Below are 17,424 nucleotides of genomic sequence, written 5' to 3'. Positions count from 1 at the left end.
TGCAGGTCTTTGCCGAACTAAACCAACTGATCTGGTCTTCATCATTGACAGCTCGCGGAGCGTCCGCCCAAAAGAATTTGAACAGGTGAAAGTATTTGTATCCAAGGTGATTGAATCCCTTGACATTGGACCAAATGCCACCCGGGTTGGACTGGTCAACTATGCCAGTACAGTCAAGAACGAATTCAGCCTCAAAACACACCGCACCAAAGCCAGCCTCCTGCGAGCTGTTTCCCAGATCGAGCCTCTTTCTTCGGGCACCATGACTGGCTTGGCCATCCTATTTTCTACCAATGTCGCTTTCAGTGAGGCTAACGGGGCACGAGTGAAACTAACTGATGCCAGCAAGGTAACCATGGAAACGTTTTTAATGGGACTGTCTGAAACAATAATAATTTAATGACATTTGACTTAATTTTCTTTTTAGTGTTAAACTAAACTCATTTCTTTTAAACTAACTTGATTACGACTAGCAAGGCTTTCCATCTAGCCCGATCTTATTTGAGGGTTGAGTGGATTTTTCTAGTGTAAAGGCCAGCAATAGGTTTTCATCATTCCAGGAATACTTCGGCATTTTCGTCAAATGGGCATGGAGTAAATCTGGTTAATCTTACATCTTTATGTGTTAGTTGTGTGCCTAAACTATTGGAAGCTTTAAACCAGGGAACAAGGTGCTGTAGAATGTGCAACAAACTATTTGTTGCTTTTTGAAGTTCTTGAACATTTGAAGTTGCTTGGTTCCTTAAGGTGCAATTAACCTTGCCTTGTATCAGCTTTGCTGGGTCTTGCACAGAGCGTTTATCATTGGTACTCAATTCTAGTCAACGTGTTTGGCTCTTCATTCTCCTCCGCTTGTGCAGAATCGTCAGAAAAGACGTAAAGATGCTGGTGGCCATGGAAAGCTTCTGCTAGATCTTTCAAATGTAATACAGGTTTGCGGGTTTATTGATAATTAATCCCAATGTGGTGTATCCCACAGTAATAACTAAATACCAGTGACTACTGGGACTCCTTTGTCTTATGTGTGTTACTGCCTGTAACGCCGTTGGCATTTAGGGCAGCAATGAAGGTTCTCCATCTCCATCATGGCTTCCTTCATCGTCTCAGCTTCCTCCCGGTTTTCACTACTATCAGTCATGCAAGTCCTGGGTGACGATTCAGGAACACCATCCCCAGGTGTAGAAGGGTTCTTCATTGCTATCTCTGTAACAGTTTTGTTTTACCAGTCAGGGTTGCTAGTCCAGAGATGAACCCCTGAACCTGGAGGAGCGGTGGACCACTCTTAGCCTGGCCTCTACCCTTTGACCTGCTTGGCATGGGTGACCCTAACAAGAACCAAAGCCTAGACTGCAGCCAACATAGCTCTCAGGGTCATTGAGGGACACAAGCCTCCAAACCTCAATAACAAGGTTGTGGACCTCTTGGAGGTTTGTCCTATATGACTTAATATAATTTCACGTCTATATCATCCCCAATTCAACCTCAGTTCAGCCTCTGGAATACTTGTTCATCCCACTGTTAATTGTAGACTTGTTTATTCCAAAGCTCTTCTGACTGGAATTTGGCAGTGTGCAAGTTCTTTATTCAGTTTTGGCATATAGCGATTTTCTTCAGCTTTAGTTTTGTGATCCTTAACAAGTATAAAAATGAAAACTGATGTTCTCCTCTCATTTCAGCTTCCATCTACCAGTGTTAAAAGCAGGCAGTGGCAGCTAGTATGTATTAGAGTCTGACTTACATATTTTCTTCTGCTATAATGGCTCTGTAGAACTAACCAAGTTAACACCTCTGTCTTTTTTTACAACCATAACCAAATGTGAGTAGATGAACAGAAATGTAAATTAGAATGGTGGTGAATATTGGTAGCTCGGGCTGAGGCGTTCGATGTTGTGGTGCTCGACAAGCTTGGCTGTTTATTTCATCACCAGTCAAGGTGACATCCTCAGTGTGTAGTTCTTAGATTTTCTCTCTGGGAGTGCTAGTGTTTATATAGCACCCCCCCCCCCCTTCCATTCGCATGCCTCAGTCCTGATTGGCTACCCTTTCAGTTGACCCTTGAATTCTATTGGCTCACATTTCCTAAGAGCCAAGGAAATGTGAGCCAATAGAATTCGAAGGTCATTTGAAGGGGTAGCCAATCAGGACTGAGGCAAGTGAACGGGGGCCTGTATAAACGCGAGGACTCCCAGAGACAAACACCAACAACTATGCACTGAGGATGTCACCTCGACTGGGGAGGAAACGTCTGCAAGCTAATTGCCACGCTCAGCGAACAGCGCAACATCAGAAAAATAAATTATTGTTGATGCTTAAGATCTGTAATAAAGCAAGGGAGGGTCAAAAACACACAGTAGGTTAGCCAGCATATATGGTGAAGCAGACCACAGTTTGAGCTGATGGCTTTTCACCAGAACTCTTACGAAATAGTTTTTACCAGAAATTCAGGCTCTCTGCGTCAGTTTGCAATGCGGCCCGCTCTATCACGTCCTTAGAGTTGCCATCACGTCGTGGAGTTTCCCTGAGAAATATTTTCTAAGAATTCTGGTTCTCAGTTCACTTTAATCAAGCTTTAAAAGAAGGATCTCTTTCAAATGGTGAAAAAAAACGAGCTGAAAGTAAAACGGAGTACAAAGAGACTCCAGTCATAGTTCTAGAGGGGACTGTCTGAGTAGAGCATAATGCACATGCTGTGTGAAATTGTTTGACAAGGTATGTCCACACAATATTGAATGAAGTTACAGTTACAGAAGGATTAGTGTTTTAAGGAAGCATCATTTTAAAAAAATTACACCAAAGAATAAATGGAGAATGTCATCCATCTGAAGGCAGTTAATCTAATATTTAATGGTACAGGAGATAGACAGTAGTAGATGGAAATGTAGAAGGCAGGAAACTTCAACAAATCTTGCTTCTTTTGCTCAAACGCTATGAGCTAAACTCAGCCGCGTGGGCACCGGACAGAGGCTCCTGCAAGGAGTGTATTATTGGGAGGATTATCCTAGGTTCAGGGGGTTTTTGCCTAGGAGAGAGTAGATATATTTATTTACTGAGATACGACACAGAATAAGCCCTTCAAGCCTCGCCCCCCTCGGCAATCCCCCGATTTAACCCTAGCCTAATCTCGGGACAGTTTACAATGACCAATTAGCCTGCGAACCAGTACGTCTTTGGACTGTGGGAGGAAACCGGAGCACCCGGAGGGAACTCACGCGGTCACAGGGAGAATGTACAAACTCCATACAGGCAGCAGTGGGAATTGAATCCGGGTCGTTGGTACTGTAAAGTGTTGTGCTAACCACTGTGCTACTGTGCTCTTAAGGATAAAAGTCCTTAGAGCAGCTCAGTCACTGCCAAATCTCGGCTACTAGAGAGATAAACAGAACTATTTATAAAGTAAAACATTTTTTAGTAATAAATATGAATCCATGTCTTTATGTACTAAAACGCTGACTGTAGGCACAACTAACTGTGAATGGAATTTTACAATCACTAATGGGTAGTAACACAGAGTGTTCTGACAGCTGAGCAAACTATGGACATAGAAAAAGGCCCTTCAGCCCATCTAGTCCATGCCCACCCATTTACACTGTCTGCTCCCTTTGACCTGCTCCCGGACCTTAGCCCTCAATACCCCTACCATCCACGTAACTTTGCTTAAACGTTAAAATTGAGCTCGCATGCACCATTCCGCACTCTCATAACCTTATAAGCGAGGAAGTTTTGCCCCATGATCCCCTTTGAACTTTTCACCTTCCACCCTTGACTGATGACCTCCGGAGGTAGTCCCAACTAACCTCAGCAGAAAACGAAAATCAAGTCACAAAACAAGAGAAAAATCTGCAGACGCTGGAAATCCAAGCAACGCGCACAAAATGCCGGAGGAACTCAGCAGGCCAGGCGGCATCTAGGAAAAGTGTACAGTCAACGTTTCGGGCCGAAACCCTTCGGCAGGACAACCCGACTGTACTCTTTTCCAAAATGCTGAGTTCCTCCAGCATTTTGTATGTGTTGCCCAGTGGGAAAGCCTGCTTGAATTTACCCTATCAGTACCCCTCATAATTTTGCATACCTTTATCCAACTCCTTCCAATCTTCAATGTTCCAAGGAATTCCAGGGACTGTTCCTATTCAATCTTTCCTTATAACTCAGGTCTTCTAACTCATCACTGAGTTACTTGATCGGAGATACTTCCCAATCCACTTAGGATTTTCCTAACAAAAATAGTTTATGAAAGCAACACAAATGCCACTAAGGAATTTCTCTCCTTACAACCCAACCCCAGTGCTCTAATTAAGTTCAAAATTTGCGAAACTTGCTAGCTTGCTAAAGTTAAAAAGAAATATGCAGCAGGTCAGCAGAATGTCCCTGGAGGGTGACATTTCCAGGTCAGCAATATTTAGAATCTCTTCCGATGTGAAGTTTCTCTCATATTCAACTGGACAGTTGTCACAAGACAGTGTTGGAAGCATGATGTTGTTTTTATGTATTGGTAAAATCAATACCAATTTCAAACTGAGGAGCCTGGGATGGAAATCAGGAAAGGTCTAAAGGAAGTGTGTGGCGCGTGGCTGAGTGGTTAAGGCGTTGGACTGTCAATCTGAAGGTCGTGAGTTCGAGCCCCAGCCAAGGCAGCGTGTTGTGTCCTTGAGCAAGACACTTAACCACACACTACTCCGTCTACCCAGCTGAAAATGAGTACCGGCAAAATGCTGGGGGTTAACCTCACAATAGACTGGTGTCCTATCCGGAGGGGGGTGGGGGGAGTCTCATACTCCTAGTCGTTTCACCCCATGGAAACTGGCATAACACCAGCCAGATGAGCCTATAAGGCTCGGGACAGACTTTAACTAACAAATAGAGATTTGGGAAGGGAATCCCAAAGACTGTGCAGAAATTTTGGTCTGTATACATATATACATAGATAGCTAGGGTGCTTAAGACTGTTGCAATTACTGTAGTAATTTTATGTATTGCACTGTACTGCTGCAAAAGAACCAAATTTCATGACATATATGAGTTTGATTCTGATATGGGTCTCCATTATGGACTAAGAGTGGGAAGGGGGCAGGGAGAGGGGAATCATGGTTGGGAAAAGGGGAACGGGAGAGGGGAAGGAGCAGGAAGCACCAGAGAGACATTCTGTGATGCTCAATAAACCAGTTGCTTGGAATCAAATGACCTTGCCTGGTGTCTCAGGGCTGGATGTGTCTGCACCCCCTGCCTCTGGCACTCCTTCTCTGCCGCTTGTCCCACACCCCTCCTGCAGCCTCGCCATTCCCAACATCCTTTGTTCCCATCAGATTTACAAGCTTGCTCTCTGCTCCGTGTGACAGATACAGTGCAAAAGTCTAGATATATATATGCACTTAAGACTTTGCACAGTGCTGTCTGTGCAGAAAGAGAAAGTTAGGATGAAGAGCAGTGAAAAAGTAAGGTAAATTGGAAAGAAAAGGGATAAATTATTAAGCATGGTTAAGAGTTGTCAGACCAGCACATTGTGTAAGAAAAGGTAAACCAGCAGGTTAAAGATAAGGTTCTGGGAAAGAATTATTTTTACAAAGGTGTGATCAAAGTCTTGATCCCAGTAGAAATGGATTCAGGGGAAAGAAAAATTACACAATGTGGGTAATTTGTAATTAAGTAGGGGGAGAAAAACAGGATACAAATAGGAGAGAAACACCACTCTAAACCGGGGTTTTCAACCTTTTTTTTAATGCCATGGACCAACACCATTAAAAAAGCATGGACCATGGTTTGGGAACTCAGGCTCTAAGTAGTAGTTAGTTAGTTAGTTACTGGCTTTTACGGCAGCAATGAAGGTTTCCATCTCTGTCTGTCCTTGGCCATCTTCTCGATTGTGCCCCTGGTGTGGTTCAGGGACCTCATTTCTGTGTCTATGGAACATCGCCAAGTTGCCTTTGGACTCCTGAGTTTCCTCTACCCTTCAGGGGTCCAATGAAGTGCTGCCTTGGTGATGGAGTTGGCCTCTGTTCTCATCACACGCCCAGTCCATCTCCAACGTTTCCTCATGATGATTGTGGCCATGTCCTCTTGGTGACACTGAAGGAGATCTTTCTTGGCCAGAAAATGCAGAGGATCTTCTGGAGACTCGAGGTGTGGAATGACCGCACGTTGGCAAGTTCTCTCTCTGTCAAGCGCCAGCATTCTGACCCATACCAGAGTGTGGACAGAACACAGCTCTGGTACAGCTTCAAATCGTAGCATTGCGGTAAATGGATACCTGTCAGGGAAAATAAAATTTTGAAGGTCAGAGAAGGACCTGTATGCTGTCATTTTTTTCTCTCTCTTGTGTTTAAAGTGATAATGAATAGCTGTGATCGATCCACTAGATGTTTTATGTCTTAGCCAGAGTTATAGTTTTATCATTTATTGTGAAATTGCTGTAGGGGAAAATGATTTGGAAGAGAAAGACCACAATTTCTTTGAGGTAGTTTTGGAACATCGAGATACCCTTATTAATCTGCGGTTTGTGATGTTGATGGACGAGAAATTGTTATCTGTAATCACACACACAAAATGCTGGAGGAACTCAGCAGGCCGGGCAGCATCAGTGGAAAGTAATAAACAGTCGACATTTTGGGCTGAGACCCTTCACCAGGACTGGAAAGGAATGGTGAATAAAAAGGTTTGTGTGAGGGTTAAGGAGGTGGAAGGGGATAGGTGAAGCCAGGTTGGGGAGTGGGGAAGTCAAGGGCTGGAGAAGAAAGAATCTGGACAACAGCAGTAGAAAGGGGAGGATGATGGGACCCGGGGGTGGGGGGGAGTTGATAGGCAGGTGAGAAGAAGTGAAAGGTCAAAGTGACGGATGAAGGAAGGGAGGAGGGTGGGAAGAAGATTTGTTCACTGGAAGGAGAAATAGATACCCATGCCATCAGGTTGGAGGCTGCCCAGATGGAATATAGGTGTTGCTCCTCCACCCTGAGGGTGGCCTCATTTTGGCAAAAGAGGAGACCATGGATCAACATGTTGGAATTGGAATTTTTTTAAAGTCTGGCCACCAGGAAGTCTCACTTGTGGTGGATGATGTGGGGGAAGCAGTAATTATGGTTTCATACATCAATTAAACTCATTTAGATCCTGCGCAGGAAGGTCTCGATGCACAGAGAACATAGTTTACATACCAGGCTGATGGTACCAGACGCCTCACAGTTGTGGAACAATTATTACATTTCTATACTGGAGAACTTAAGATGATTTTACTTCTGATGTATGTCAGATTAACCTGCTTTCACAAGCTGAACCTTGAAAAATTGTAAAAGCCAAATTAAAATCTTAGCAATTATTTGATTTTCAGGTGATCGTGGTGGAAATATGTAATAAAGCAGAAAATCTGATCTGTGCTCTCAGCAAGCCAGGCAGCATATGTGGGAGAGAAACCAAGTTAATGTTTCCAGTCAGTGTTTTCTGATCAAGACATGATTGAAAGCCATTGACCTAAATACATTAACTCTTTCCTTTGCCACAGATGCTGAAGGACATGCTGAGTATTCCAGTGTTTTCTGACTTTATTTCAGATTTTCGGCATCTGCGGTATTTTGCCTCTAGTGAAGTGCCTTGATTTCTTTGGAGATGGCTGAAAACAGAGAATGCAGAAGCTTAGAGTCCTTCTTCAGGGTTTTCACATGGAATTTCTAAACTGGCAGTAATATTTAGAGTGTATAAGGACGTAAAATAGCTGTCATTGCTGCTGCAAAATCGGGGACACTATAGAGGCTACACTTCCTTTCAATGCCCTCACAAGGGTAGTGCCTTTGATGCCCTATACTGGGCACTTACATCACAACAACCAAGTTAGTAGACTCAGTCTGTTTTCCAAGTGTCCTCAAAGAGCATTAAGAATCAGACGGTGTACCTAATGTAATTACTTTGTGATTGAAAAATCTCCGGGAAAAATATTCTACCAAATATGTAGTTATCCCAACCCCCACCACTACATAAGCATCACCTAGTGTCACTTTATGTACAGTACATACAATCTGTCTGTGTATATAACAGTCGTGTTTTAGAGGGTCGTTTTTATATTTGTATTTATTGTGGGGTTTTTTTTCTTTTTTATTGTGTTCGTTATGCTTACTGTGTGTGTGTGTTTTTTGTGTTGTATCAGAGCCAGAGTAACAGTCATTTCTTTCTCCTTTTACATTCAGAGAAAGACATTGAGCAATCTTGAATCTGGATGTTATTTATTCATTTATTTATTTATTGAGAAACTGCGGAATGGCACTTCTGGCCCTTCGAGAGGCACCGCCCGGCAATTTCTGATTTAATCCCAGCCTAATTATGGGACAATTCCCAATGACCAATTAACCTACCAACTGGTACACCTTTGGACTGTGGGAGGAAACCGGAGCACCCGGAGGAAACCCACACGGTCACGGGGAGAACGTACAAACTCCTCACAGGCGGCAGCGGGAATTGAACCCCGGTCACCAGTACTGTAAGGCACTGAGCTAACCACTATGCTGCCCCCACATTGAATCTTCTAAGTTTTTAGTTTGGCTTTTGCAGTTTTCAAATTTAGTTTTGTGAAAGGAGATTAATTCTGCATGCTTCCAAAGTAATCTTAAGAACTCCAATACAGAAATACAACTTTGATACATTCAATTCAATTTATGTTCAATTGTCATTCAACCACACATGAATACTCATGAGTACAGCCAAAGGAGACAGCGTTACTCCAGGGTCAAGGTACAAAACACAATACCCACAGCACAAAGCACACACAAGGTAGCAAGCACAAATGGTATCACAGTCACAATCCCAAAGCTCCACCAATCCACAGTCAACTACAACAGAGCCCATCTCCCACCGAGCGAACACTGGAGAGCAGCACCAACTCCAGCATGGACCCCCGTGCCACACTGCCCCCTGGTGGAGTGCACTGGCCCCAACATACAGAATATACATGTATGTAGTCCGGGCTGGATGCAATACCACGCTGGCCCTACATCTGGTACAATCAGTCTGAAGTATAAACTATGTTCTTAGTGTGCCTCTTCCAAGTTGCCGTTACCAGTTTTATTTCAAGTTAAACACTTTAGAAAAGCATTGACTAAAGTTACAGCAATTATGACTTGATAACGGTAACAAATACTAAAGTACAGTAACTGTTTCACCTTATTCCAATGTGTAAACTGGTGATACGTGGGGAAGACCGCCCACAAACTCAGTCCATTCATTTGCAATCACTGCAAGGAACATGACCAGCTTTGTGCCCATTCTGCCCTCAGGTTGCCATCATCGTGACCGACGGCCGCCCCCAGGACCAAGTGCGAGATGCTGCCAACCACGCCAAACAGAAAGGCGTCGAGATCTTTGCGATCGGTGTGGGCAAGGCAGAGATGAAATCCCTGCGTGAGATTGCCAGTGAACCCCTGGAAGACCATTTGGACTACGTGGAAAGCTACAGTGCCATCGAAAAACTTTCCAAAAAGTTTAAGGAAGCTCTTTGTGGTGAGTAAAACAGCAAAGAATATGGAAGATCTCAGCTCAGTAGGACAGACTACTTCACCCTCATACTTGTGAGGTTGCAACCCAAGTTCACAATTGTCAGTTGGTGCTTACACTAGGCTCATACTAGTTCAATTCTTAAAAACAGTATTTTTATGTATTATCATCATAAACATTATGCGCCGTGTCGTATTCCCACAACCATGGTTGTTATTGGCAAATTCTAGCAGAATCAGAATCAGGTTTATAATCACCAACATATTGTTATTGAAATTTGTTCATTGCATACATAATATAGAAGAAGGGGGGGGGGGAGAAAATTAATAAATAAATAAATAAATAAATAGATTGCAGTATACGTATGTTGAATAGACTAAAGATTGTGCAAAAACCAAAATAATATATATTTAAAAAGTGAGGTAGTGTTCACGGGTTCAATGTCCATTTAGGAATCGGATGGCAGAGGGAAGAAGGGGTTTGCCATTGCCTTCTTCTGGGCAGTGTCATTACAAGATGGGTGACCCCGGCCATTATCAATACTCCTCAGAGATGACCTGCCTGGCATCAGTGGGCGCATAACCAGGACTTGTGATGTGCACCAACTGCTCGTACGACCATCCACCTCCTGCTCCCATGGCTTCATGTGACCCTGATCTGGGGACTAAGCAGGTGCTACACCTTGCCCAAGGGTGACCTACAAGCTAGTGGAGGGAAGGAGCACCTTATACCTCCTTTGGCAAAGACATATCGCCATCCTGCCACTCAATTTTTATGTACATTGTACATAAAATACTGTATGTTTGCTTTATTAAAAGGAACTTAATGGAATTTATATCATAAACAGAGCATACATAATACCCCTTAGGTATTTTGTAACATTGTGCAACAAAAGTTGGATTTAGGCTTCAAAATCTTTTATGCATTCAAATTAATAAATTAATCTCTTGATTTTCTAGCCTGGACTCTCCTTCACTTTTACATTTTGAGATACATAGCAGGAGACCAGAAACCAACTATGTGACTTCAAAAAAATTGGAATTTGGATTTAATAGAATATTATACAATAAATTCCCACATTAGCTAAGTTCATCCATGAAACCTTGCAGCTTCCTTATCTGAGAAAGGATGTGCTGATATTGGAGACGGTTCAAAGGAGAGCCACGAAGATTATTCTGGGAATGAAAGGCTTGTCACGTGAGGAGCATTTGATGGCTCTGGACCTGTAGTTGCCTGAATTTAGAAGAATGGGGGGGATGGGATCTCATTGAAACCTATCGAATGTTAGAAGGCCTAGGTAGAGTGGGTGTGGAGAGGATGTGTCCTGTAGTGGGGGAGTCTAGAACCAGAGTGAACAACTTCAATCTAGAGGGATATCGACCTCGAATGGACATGAGGAGGAATTTCTTTAGCCAAAGGTGGTGAAACTGTGGAATTTGGTGCCATAAGTGGCCGTGGAGGCCAGGTCATTGGGTGTATTTAAGGCAGAGGTTGATAGATTCTTGATAAGTCAGGGCGTGAAAGGTTACCGGGAGAATAGGGTTGAGCGGGAAGTGGATCAGCCATGATTAAATGGTGGAGCAGACTCAATGGGCCAAATGGCCTAATTCTGCCCTGATATCTTATGGTCTAAAAGTATCTCTCCCTAAAGATGGTTATCCTTCAATTGTGCTTGTTTAGAGTATCTCTGCTCAGAGGTTCAGGTACACTGATAAGGGAAGTAGCTTTCCTGATGTTCTATCGCAATTCTGTTGATGTTGATGTTGTGGCTTTTGGGTAAATCAGTCTCATTTTTCTAAAGGATTTGGTCAGCAACATCACTGCAAAGCTGGACCAACATGAAACAGTATTTGGGGAAGGTTAAATACTTGAGAATGAAATGTTTCTTTGGTTGAGATGGTATTATCTGCGGGAGAAATAAAGGAATTCTATTTGAACTGATTATAATAGGTGATCCAACAAAGTTAAGAATTGATAGATGTTGACCAGCCTTGTTAAACATGAGCAAGAAATATCATTAAAAGAATGAGATCCAAGATATTCTGACACATTCATGGAGCTAAATGTTAATATTAATCCAGCTATTCACTGAATCAATATTAAAAGTTGCTGGCCAACTTTCATCGACATGCGATAGAGAGCATACTGACATTCAGAATGACTGTGTGGGACTCCAGCTGCAGCGAGACAGATCACAAAGCACTCCAACGGGTCATTAGGATGGTTCAGCACATCACTGGGACTCAACTACTGGACCTGGAGACAATCTACAAGACTCGATGCCTACGGCAGACTCACAACATCATTTAAAGACCCATCCCATCCCAGGCACCATCTGGTAGGAGATTCAGAAACATCTTAGCAAAGACGTTAAGACTGAAAAACAGCTTCTTCCCAGAGGCTGTTGTGCAGCTGAATAAAGCCACATCCTGGCTTGCTGGTGGTCTTTGAGTGTCATGGACTGCCAAAGTCGCTTGTTGCATGTAAATATGGGATTTCTTTTAATCAAGTTGTACAGCATGCATTGTAAATAAATGTTTTGCACGGACTGAAGTAACACTGCAATCTCATTCTCTTGAGCAATGACAACAAAGTTCTACTCTATTCTATTCCACTCCAAGAGAAATGCAGCTGTTGGAAGAGGGAAAATCAGACAGAGCTTGGGTACACGTGGTTGGTTTGAGAAGCTATTTTTGTGGTATAGACACAAGGGAAAACAAGACAAATGCTTAATAATATAAATAGAACCAAGGGACTGAGGCACTAGTGCTGGAATTTGAGCGGTCTGCTGTGAATTTAGTTGTGGGAACTTCTGGGATTAGTGGAAAAATATTTCCCATACTGAAATTTTTTCTCAACGTTCTTATGGCATTCAGAAAGAGCTGGTGTGCCCTGTCCGATAATTGTTATGTTGTCTTTCAGTTGCGGATCTGTGTGCAAGTGGGGATCATGACTGTGAGCAGATCTGCATCAGTACTCCTGGCTCTTACAAGTGTGCCTGCAAAGAAGGATTAACGTTAAACCCAGATGGGCGGACGTGTGGAAGTAAGTCTTTGGCTTAAAAAACAGAAGTTAGCTAACCGCAACTCCTGCTTGCTCAGTTACATAGATACATGTCTTATGCATTTGTCCAGGCAACTATATAGATAAAGTTCAAAGTAAATTTTATTATCGAAGTACATATACATCAGCACGTAAAACCCTGAGATTCTTTTTCCTGCACGCATACTCATCAAATCTATAGAATAGTAACTATAACAGGATCAACCAGAAGACAACAAACTGTGGCAATGCAAACATAAATAAATAGCAATAAATAACGAGAATATGAGATAAAGAGTCCTTAAAGTGAGATCATTGGGTTGTGGGAACATCTCAATAGATGAGTGTGGTTATCCTCGTTTGTTCAAGAGCCCGATGTTGAGGGGTAGTAACTGTTCTTGGACCTGGTGGTGCGAGTCCTGAGGTTCTTGTATCTTCTACCCAATAGACAATAGGTGCAGGAGTAGGCCATTTGGCCCTTTGAGCCAGCACCACCATTCACTGTGATCATGGCTGATCATCCTCAATCAGTACCCCATTCCTGCCTTCTCCCCATATCCATTGACTCCACTATCTTTATGAGCTCTATCTAACTCTTTCTTGAGAGCATCTAGAGAATTGGCCTCCACTGCCTTCTGAGGCAGAGCTTTCCACAGATCCACAACTCTCTGGATGAAAATGTTTTTCCTCAACTTCGTTCTAAATGGCCTACTCATTCTTAAACTGTGGCCTCTGGTTCTGGACTCCCCCAACATCGGGAACATGTTCCCTGCCTCTAGCATGTCCAATCCCTTAATAATCTTATATGTTTCAATCAGATCCCCTCTCATCCTTCTAAATTCCAGTGTATACAAGCCCAGTGGCTCCAATCTTTCAACATATGACAGTCCCGCCATCCTGGGAATTAACCTCGTGAACCTTCGCTACACTCCCTCAATGGCAAGAATGTCCTTCCTCAAATCTGGAGACCAAAACTGAAGACAATACTCCAGGCGTGGTCTCACCAGGGCCCTGTACAACTGCAGAAGGACCTCTTTGCTCCTATACTCAACTCCCCTTGTTATGAAGGCCAACATGCCATTAGCTTTCTTCCCTGCCTGCTGTACCTGCATGCTTACTTTCAGTGATTGATGAACAAGAATACCTAGATCTTGTTGTACTTACCCTTTTCCTAACTTGGCACCATTGTCAATGGCAGCAGCGAGAAGAGAGCATGGGCTAGGTGGTAGAGATCTTTGATGGATGCTGCTTTCCTTCAACAGTGTTTCATGTAGATGTGCTCAGTGGTTGGGAGGGCTTTACCCGTGATGTACTGGGCCAAATCCACTACCTTTTGAAGGATTTTCCACTCAATACCAAGCCGTTATGCAGCCAATCAATACACTTTCCACTTCACATCTATAGAAGTCAGAGTTTTTGATGTCATGCCAAATCTCCCCAGACTCCTAAGGAAGTAGAGGTGCTGGTCTCACAGGTTTTCAGTTGTTAGGGTGTAATCTAGAGTTATGGTATATAGCAAATAATAATTTTAACAGCAGCCAGTCTTGAATGTGAACTGTAGATTGAATTTAAAATGCAGCTCTGAACAATGGTCTTCCTGGAGCTGCAGACTGGGTCTGATTGCAGACCAGGAAACACCCCAGAAATGTCTGCATATGCATGAATGCAACTCAGAGACAGTAGGGATTAGCACTCATCTTGGATGTGTTGGTGTGAAGATCTACATGTTTGAAAACTATACATAATTCAAAGAAAGCATTGTAGATAAATAGTAAATATGGAAATGGCCTACTGTTACCTTTGATCTTTTCATATAAAAATTCCATGTAATATTGGGTCAGGGGAGCCTCTTCTTCCAAGATTATCTTGAAGGCAAATAACGATTTCTATATCGACCAGTATCGTTGTCTCTCCGGTGTCGTTGTTCACTGTCGCATCGGCACTTAATGGTGGGATAGGTCTGTATGCAAGCATTTGTTTTATGACTACATTATTTTAAGGTAAAGTTTGTTCTCTGTGCTATACTCTGCTCCACTGCCTTAGATAGGCACATGGATAATAGAAAAATGGAGGATGTATAGGAGGGAAGGGTTAGATTGATGCTGGGGTGGATTAATATAGGTTAGCACAACATTGTGAGCCCAAGGGGCTGCACTGTTCCATGTTCTACGTTGAAATGCAAACAGATAATTAGTTATCTACACCTTAGATCAGGGGTGTCAAACTCATTTTAGGTCACGGGCCGGATTGAGCAAAATGCAGCTTCATGCGGGCCGGATCAGTCGGACGTGTGCGAACGCAGCTTTCGTTGCCTCCGTTTTTTCAGCCTGCTCTCATGTGCCTCAGTCTCTGCTATAACTACAAAGTGTTTCACTTTACAAATTCCGTTTCTTATGAAGAAGACTGCCGAATAAACACTAAAAACCTTGTAAACCTGGTACCTGAATAAACTCAGCATTAGCCATATCATATGCCATAGGCGCTTCGATTACTGGGGCCAGCTTTAATAGTAATTAGATATTATCTCGCGGGCCAAAGATAATTCCACCGCGGGCCGGATTTGGCCCGCGGGCCTTGAGTTTGACATATATGCCTTAGATCCTAAGAATAATGATATTTTGTTCATTCGTTACGTGCCGTGCCTTATGACGTAGGCGATCACGGTCTTTCCACGACTGTGATTGTTCTTGGCAATTTTTTCTACAGAAGTAGTTTGCCACTGCCTTCTTCAGGGCAGTGTCTTTACAAGACGGTCGACCGCGGCCATTATCAATGCCATTCAGAGGTTGTCTGTGGTCGCATAACCGGGACTTGTGATATGCACCCGATACTCATACGACCATCCACCACCTGCTCCTTTGGCTTTACATGATCCTGTTCAGGGTGGGGGTACACCTTGCCCAAGGGTGACCTGCAGGCTAGCGGAGGGAAGGAGCGCCTCACACCTCCTTTGACATAGACGCTTCTCCACCCCGCCACCCAATAACAATATTTATAGAATGTAAATAGCAGCACTACTCAATAAATGAACATAAACATGCACTAGATTTTCCTTTTGTAAACTGACAATGTAGATTGTGCAACCCACACTGAACACTGATCTCTTTTTAATTTTGTTAATTACTTATTCGTGATTTTTCAAAGAAAAGCTATTTCAAGAATTGCATTTATTCTTCTAAATTGGAAATTACAATTGCTGCATCGGCTGCCCTTGGTCCTGAGAACAGGAGTGACACAATAAAAAGTTAAATTCTTTCTTTATTTATTAATGCCTGCTTTTAATTTTCCTCCCAGCTTGCAGTTCAGGAGCCGTCGATTTGGGCTTCATTATAGACGGATCAAAGAGTGTGAGGCCCGAAAACTTCGAGCTGGTCAAAAAATTTATCAATCAGATCATCGACTCCCTCGATGTTGGCGATCAGCAGGCCCGGGTTGCTCTTGTTCAGTACTCGAGCTCAGTCAGGACAGAATTCCCCCTCAACAAGTTCAAAACGAAGCAAAGCATCAAGGCGGCGGTCAAGAAGATGGAGTACATGGAGAGAGGAACAATGACAGGCCTGGCTCTGCAGCATCTGTCTGAGAAGGTTTTCGTTCCGTCACAGGGAGCACGAGAGAACATCCCAAAAGTCGGCATTGTCTTTACTGACGGGCGCTCACAGGATTATATTAATGATTATGCCCAAAAGATCAAAGCTAAAGGTAACACTGCAGAAATACCCTGTTAAGATATCCTATGGGAGGAAATTGCAAAACCATGGGGAAAGGGTTGAGACATTCTTTTTACTTTCTTTCTTTCTTTCCTTCCTTCTTTTCTTCTCTCTCTCTTTCTATCTATTGGCCCATTCAGTCCCTCATGCCATCAAACCCCTGATTTAATCCTAGCCTGATCAAGGAACAGTTTACAACGACCAATTAACCTATCAACCGGTACGCCTTTGGACCAGAGCGGCCAGAGGAAATTCACCCTACCTGTTCCCACTTGCAAAATAGTCCCGTGATAAGCTGAACTCAAAACAATTTGGTGCAAAAATTAACTTAAAATAAGTCTGCAAGTAATAGATTGAGAGTCAATAAAAGGGTTGAAATTTGTTTTCCTGGAGATGCATTTTGGGGGTTGATTGCAGACAAAGAAACACTCAATTTGACTGCAGAAGTCTGCACATGCATGAAGGCGGCCCAGAGTCAGTCAGAATTAACATCCAGTTTGGGTGCCTGGAGTGTGGGTGCGAAGAAGGAGGTGTTTGAAAACTATATGTAATTCAAAGGAAGCATTGTAGTCACATTGTAACTATACAATTGTCCTGCTGTTACCTTTGATCTTTAATGAATTATTTATGGACAGTAATGGGGTGCAAAATGTTGACATGAGCAAATAATAATGTACAGACATCCTTTTCCATTGACCTCCACTGCAATGCACTCTGTTACTTTGAGTACTGTGTACCGTTTTAGGCTCCTCATCTTAGAAGAGATGTGCTGGCATTGGAGAGAGTCCAGAGGAGGTTCACAAGGATAATTCCAGGAATGAAAGGGTTATCATACGAGGAACGTTTGATGGCTCTGGGTCTGTATGGCTGGAATTCAGAAGGATAAGTGGGGGGGGAAGCTCTCATTGAAACTTTTAGAACGTTGGAAGGCCTAGACAGAGTAGATGTGGAAAGGATGTTTCCCATGGTGGAAGAGTCTAGGACAAGAGGGCACAACCTCAGGATAGAGGGGTGCCTTTCAAAACAGAGAGGCAGAGAAATTTCTGTAGCCAAAGGGTGGTGAATTTGTGGAATTTGTTGCCACATACAGCTGTGGAGGCTGGGTTGTTGGGTGTATTTAAGGCAGAAATTGATAGGTTCTTGATTGGACATGTCACTAAAGGTTACGGGGAGAAGGCTGGGAAATGAGGTTGAGGAGGAGAATAAAAAG

At 43.1% G+C, this 17,424-nt stretch overlaps 1 protein-coding gene across 2 annotated transcripts in view; it reads left to right on the top strand.

Annotated features, from left to right (window-relative positions):
• Window positions 1-17,424, top strand: part of matn1 (matrilin 1) — a 30,746-nt gene that overhangs the window by 6,122 nt on the left and 7,200 nt on the right. For both annotated transcript variants that reach the window (XM_059949331.1, XM_059949329.1), the window contains 4 exons: window positions 6-349; window positions 9,249-9,471; window positions 12,388-12,510; window positions 15,802-16,206. In XM_059949331.1, coding sequence (XP_059805314.1) covers window positions 6-349; window positions 9,249-9,471; window positions 12,388-12,510; window positions 15,802-16,206 — 1,095 coding nt within the window. The remainder of the gene's footprint in view (window positions 1-5; window positions 350-9,248; window positions 9,472-12,387; window positions 12,511-15,801; window positions 16,207-17,424) is intronic.

Source organism: Hypanus sabinus, chromosome 24 (genome assembly GCF_030144855.1).
Source record: "Hypanus sabinus isolate sHypSab1 chromosome 24, sHypSab1.hap1, whole genome shotgun sequence".
Classification (NCBI taxonomy): domain Eukaryota; kingdom Metazoa; phylum Chordata; class Chondrichthyes; order Myliobatiformes; family Dasyatidae; genus Hypanus; species Hypanus sabinus.
The sequence above is the reverse complement of the archived record's forward strand: the minus strand, read 5'-3'. Positions and strand labels throughout refer to the sequence as shown.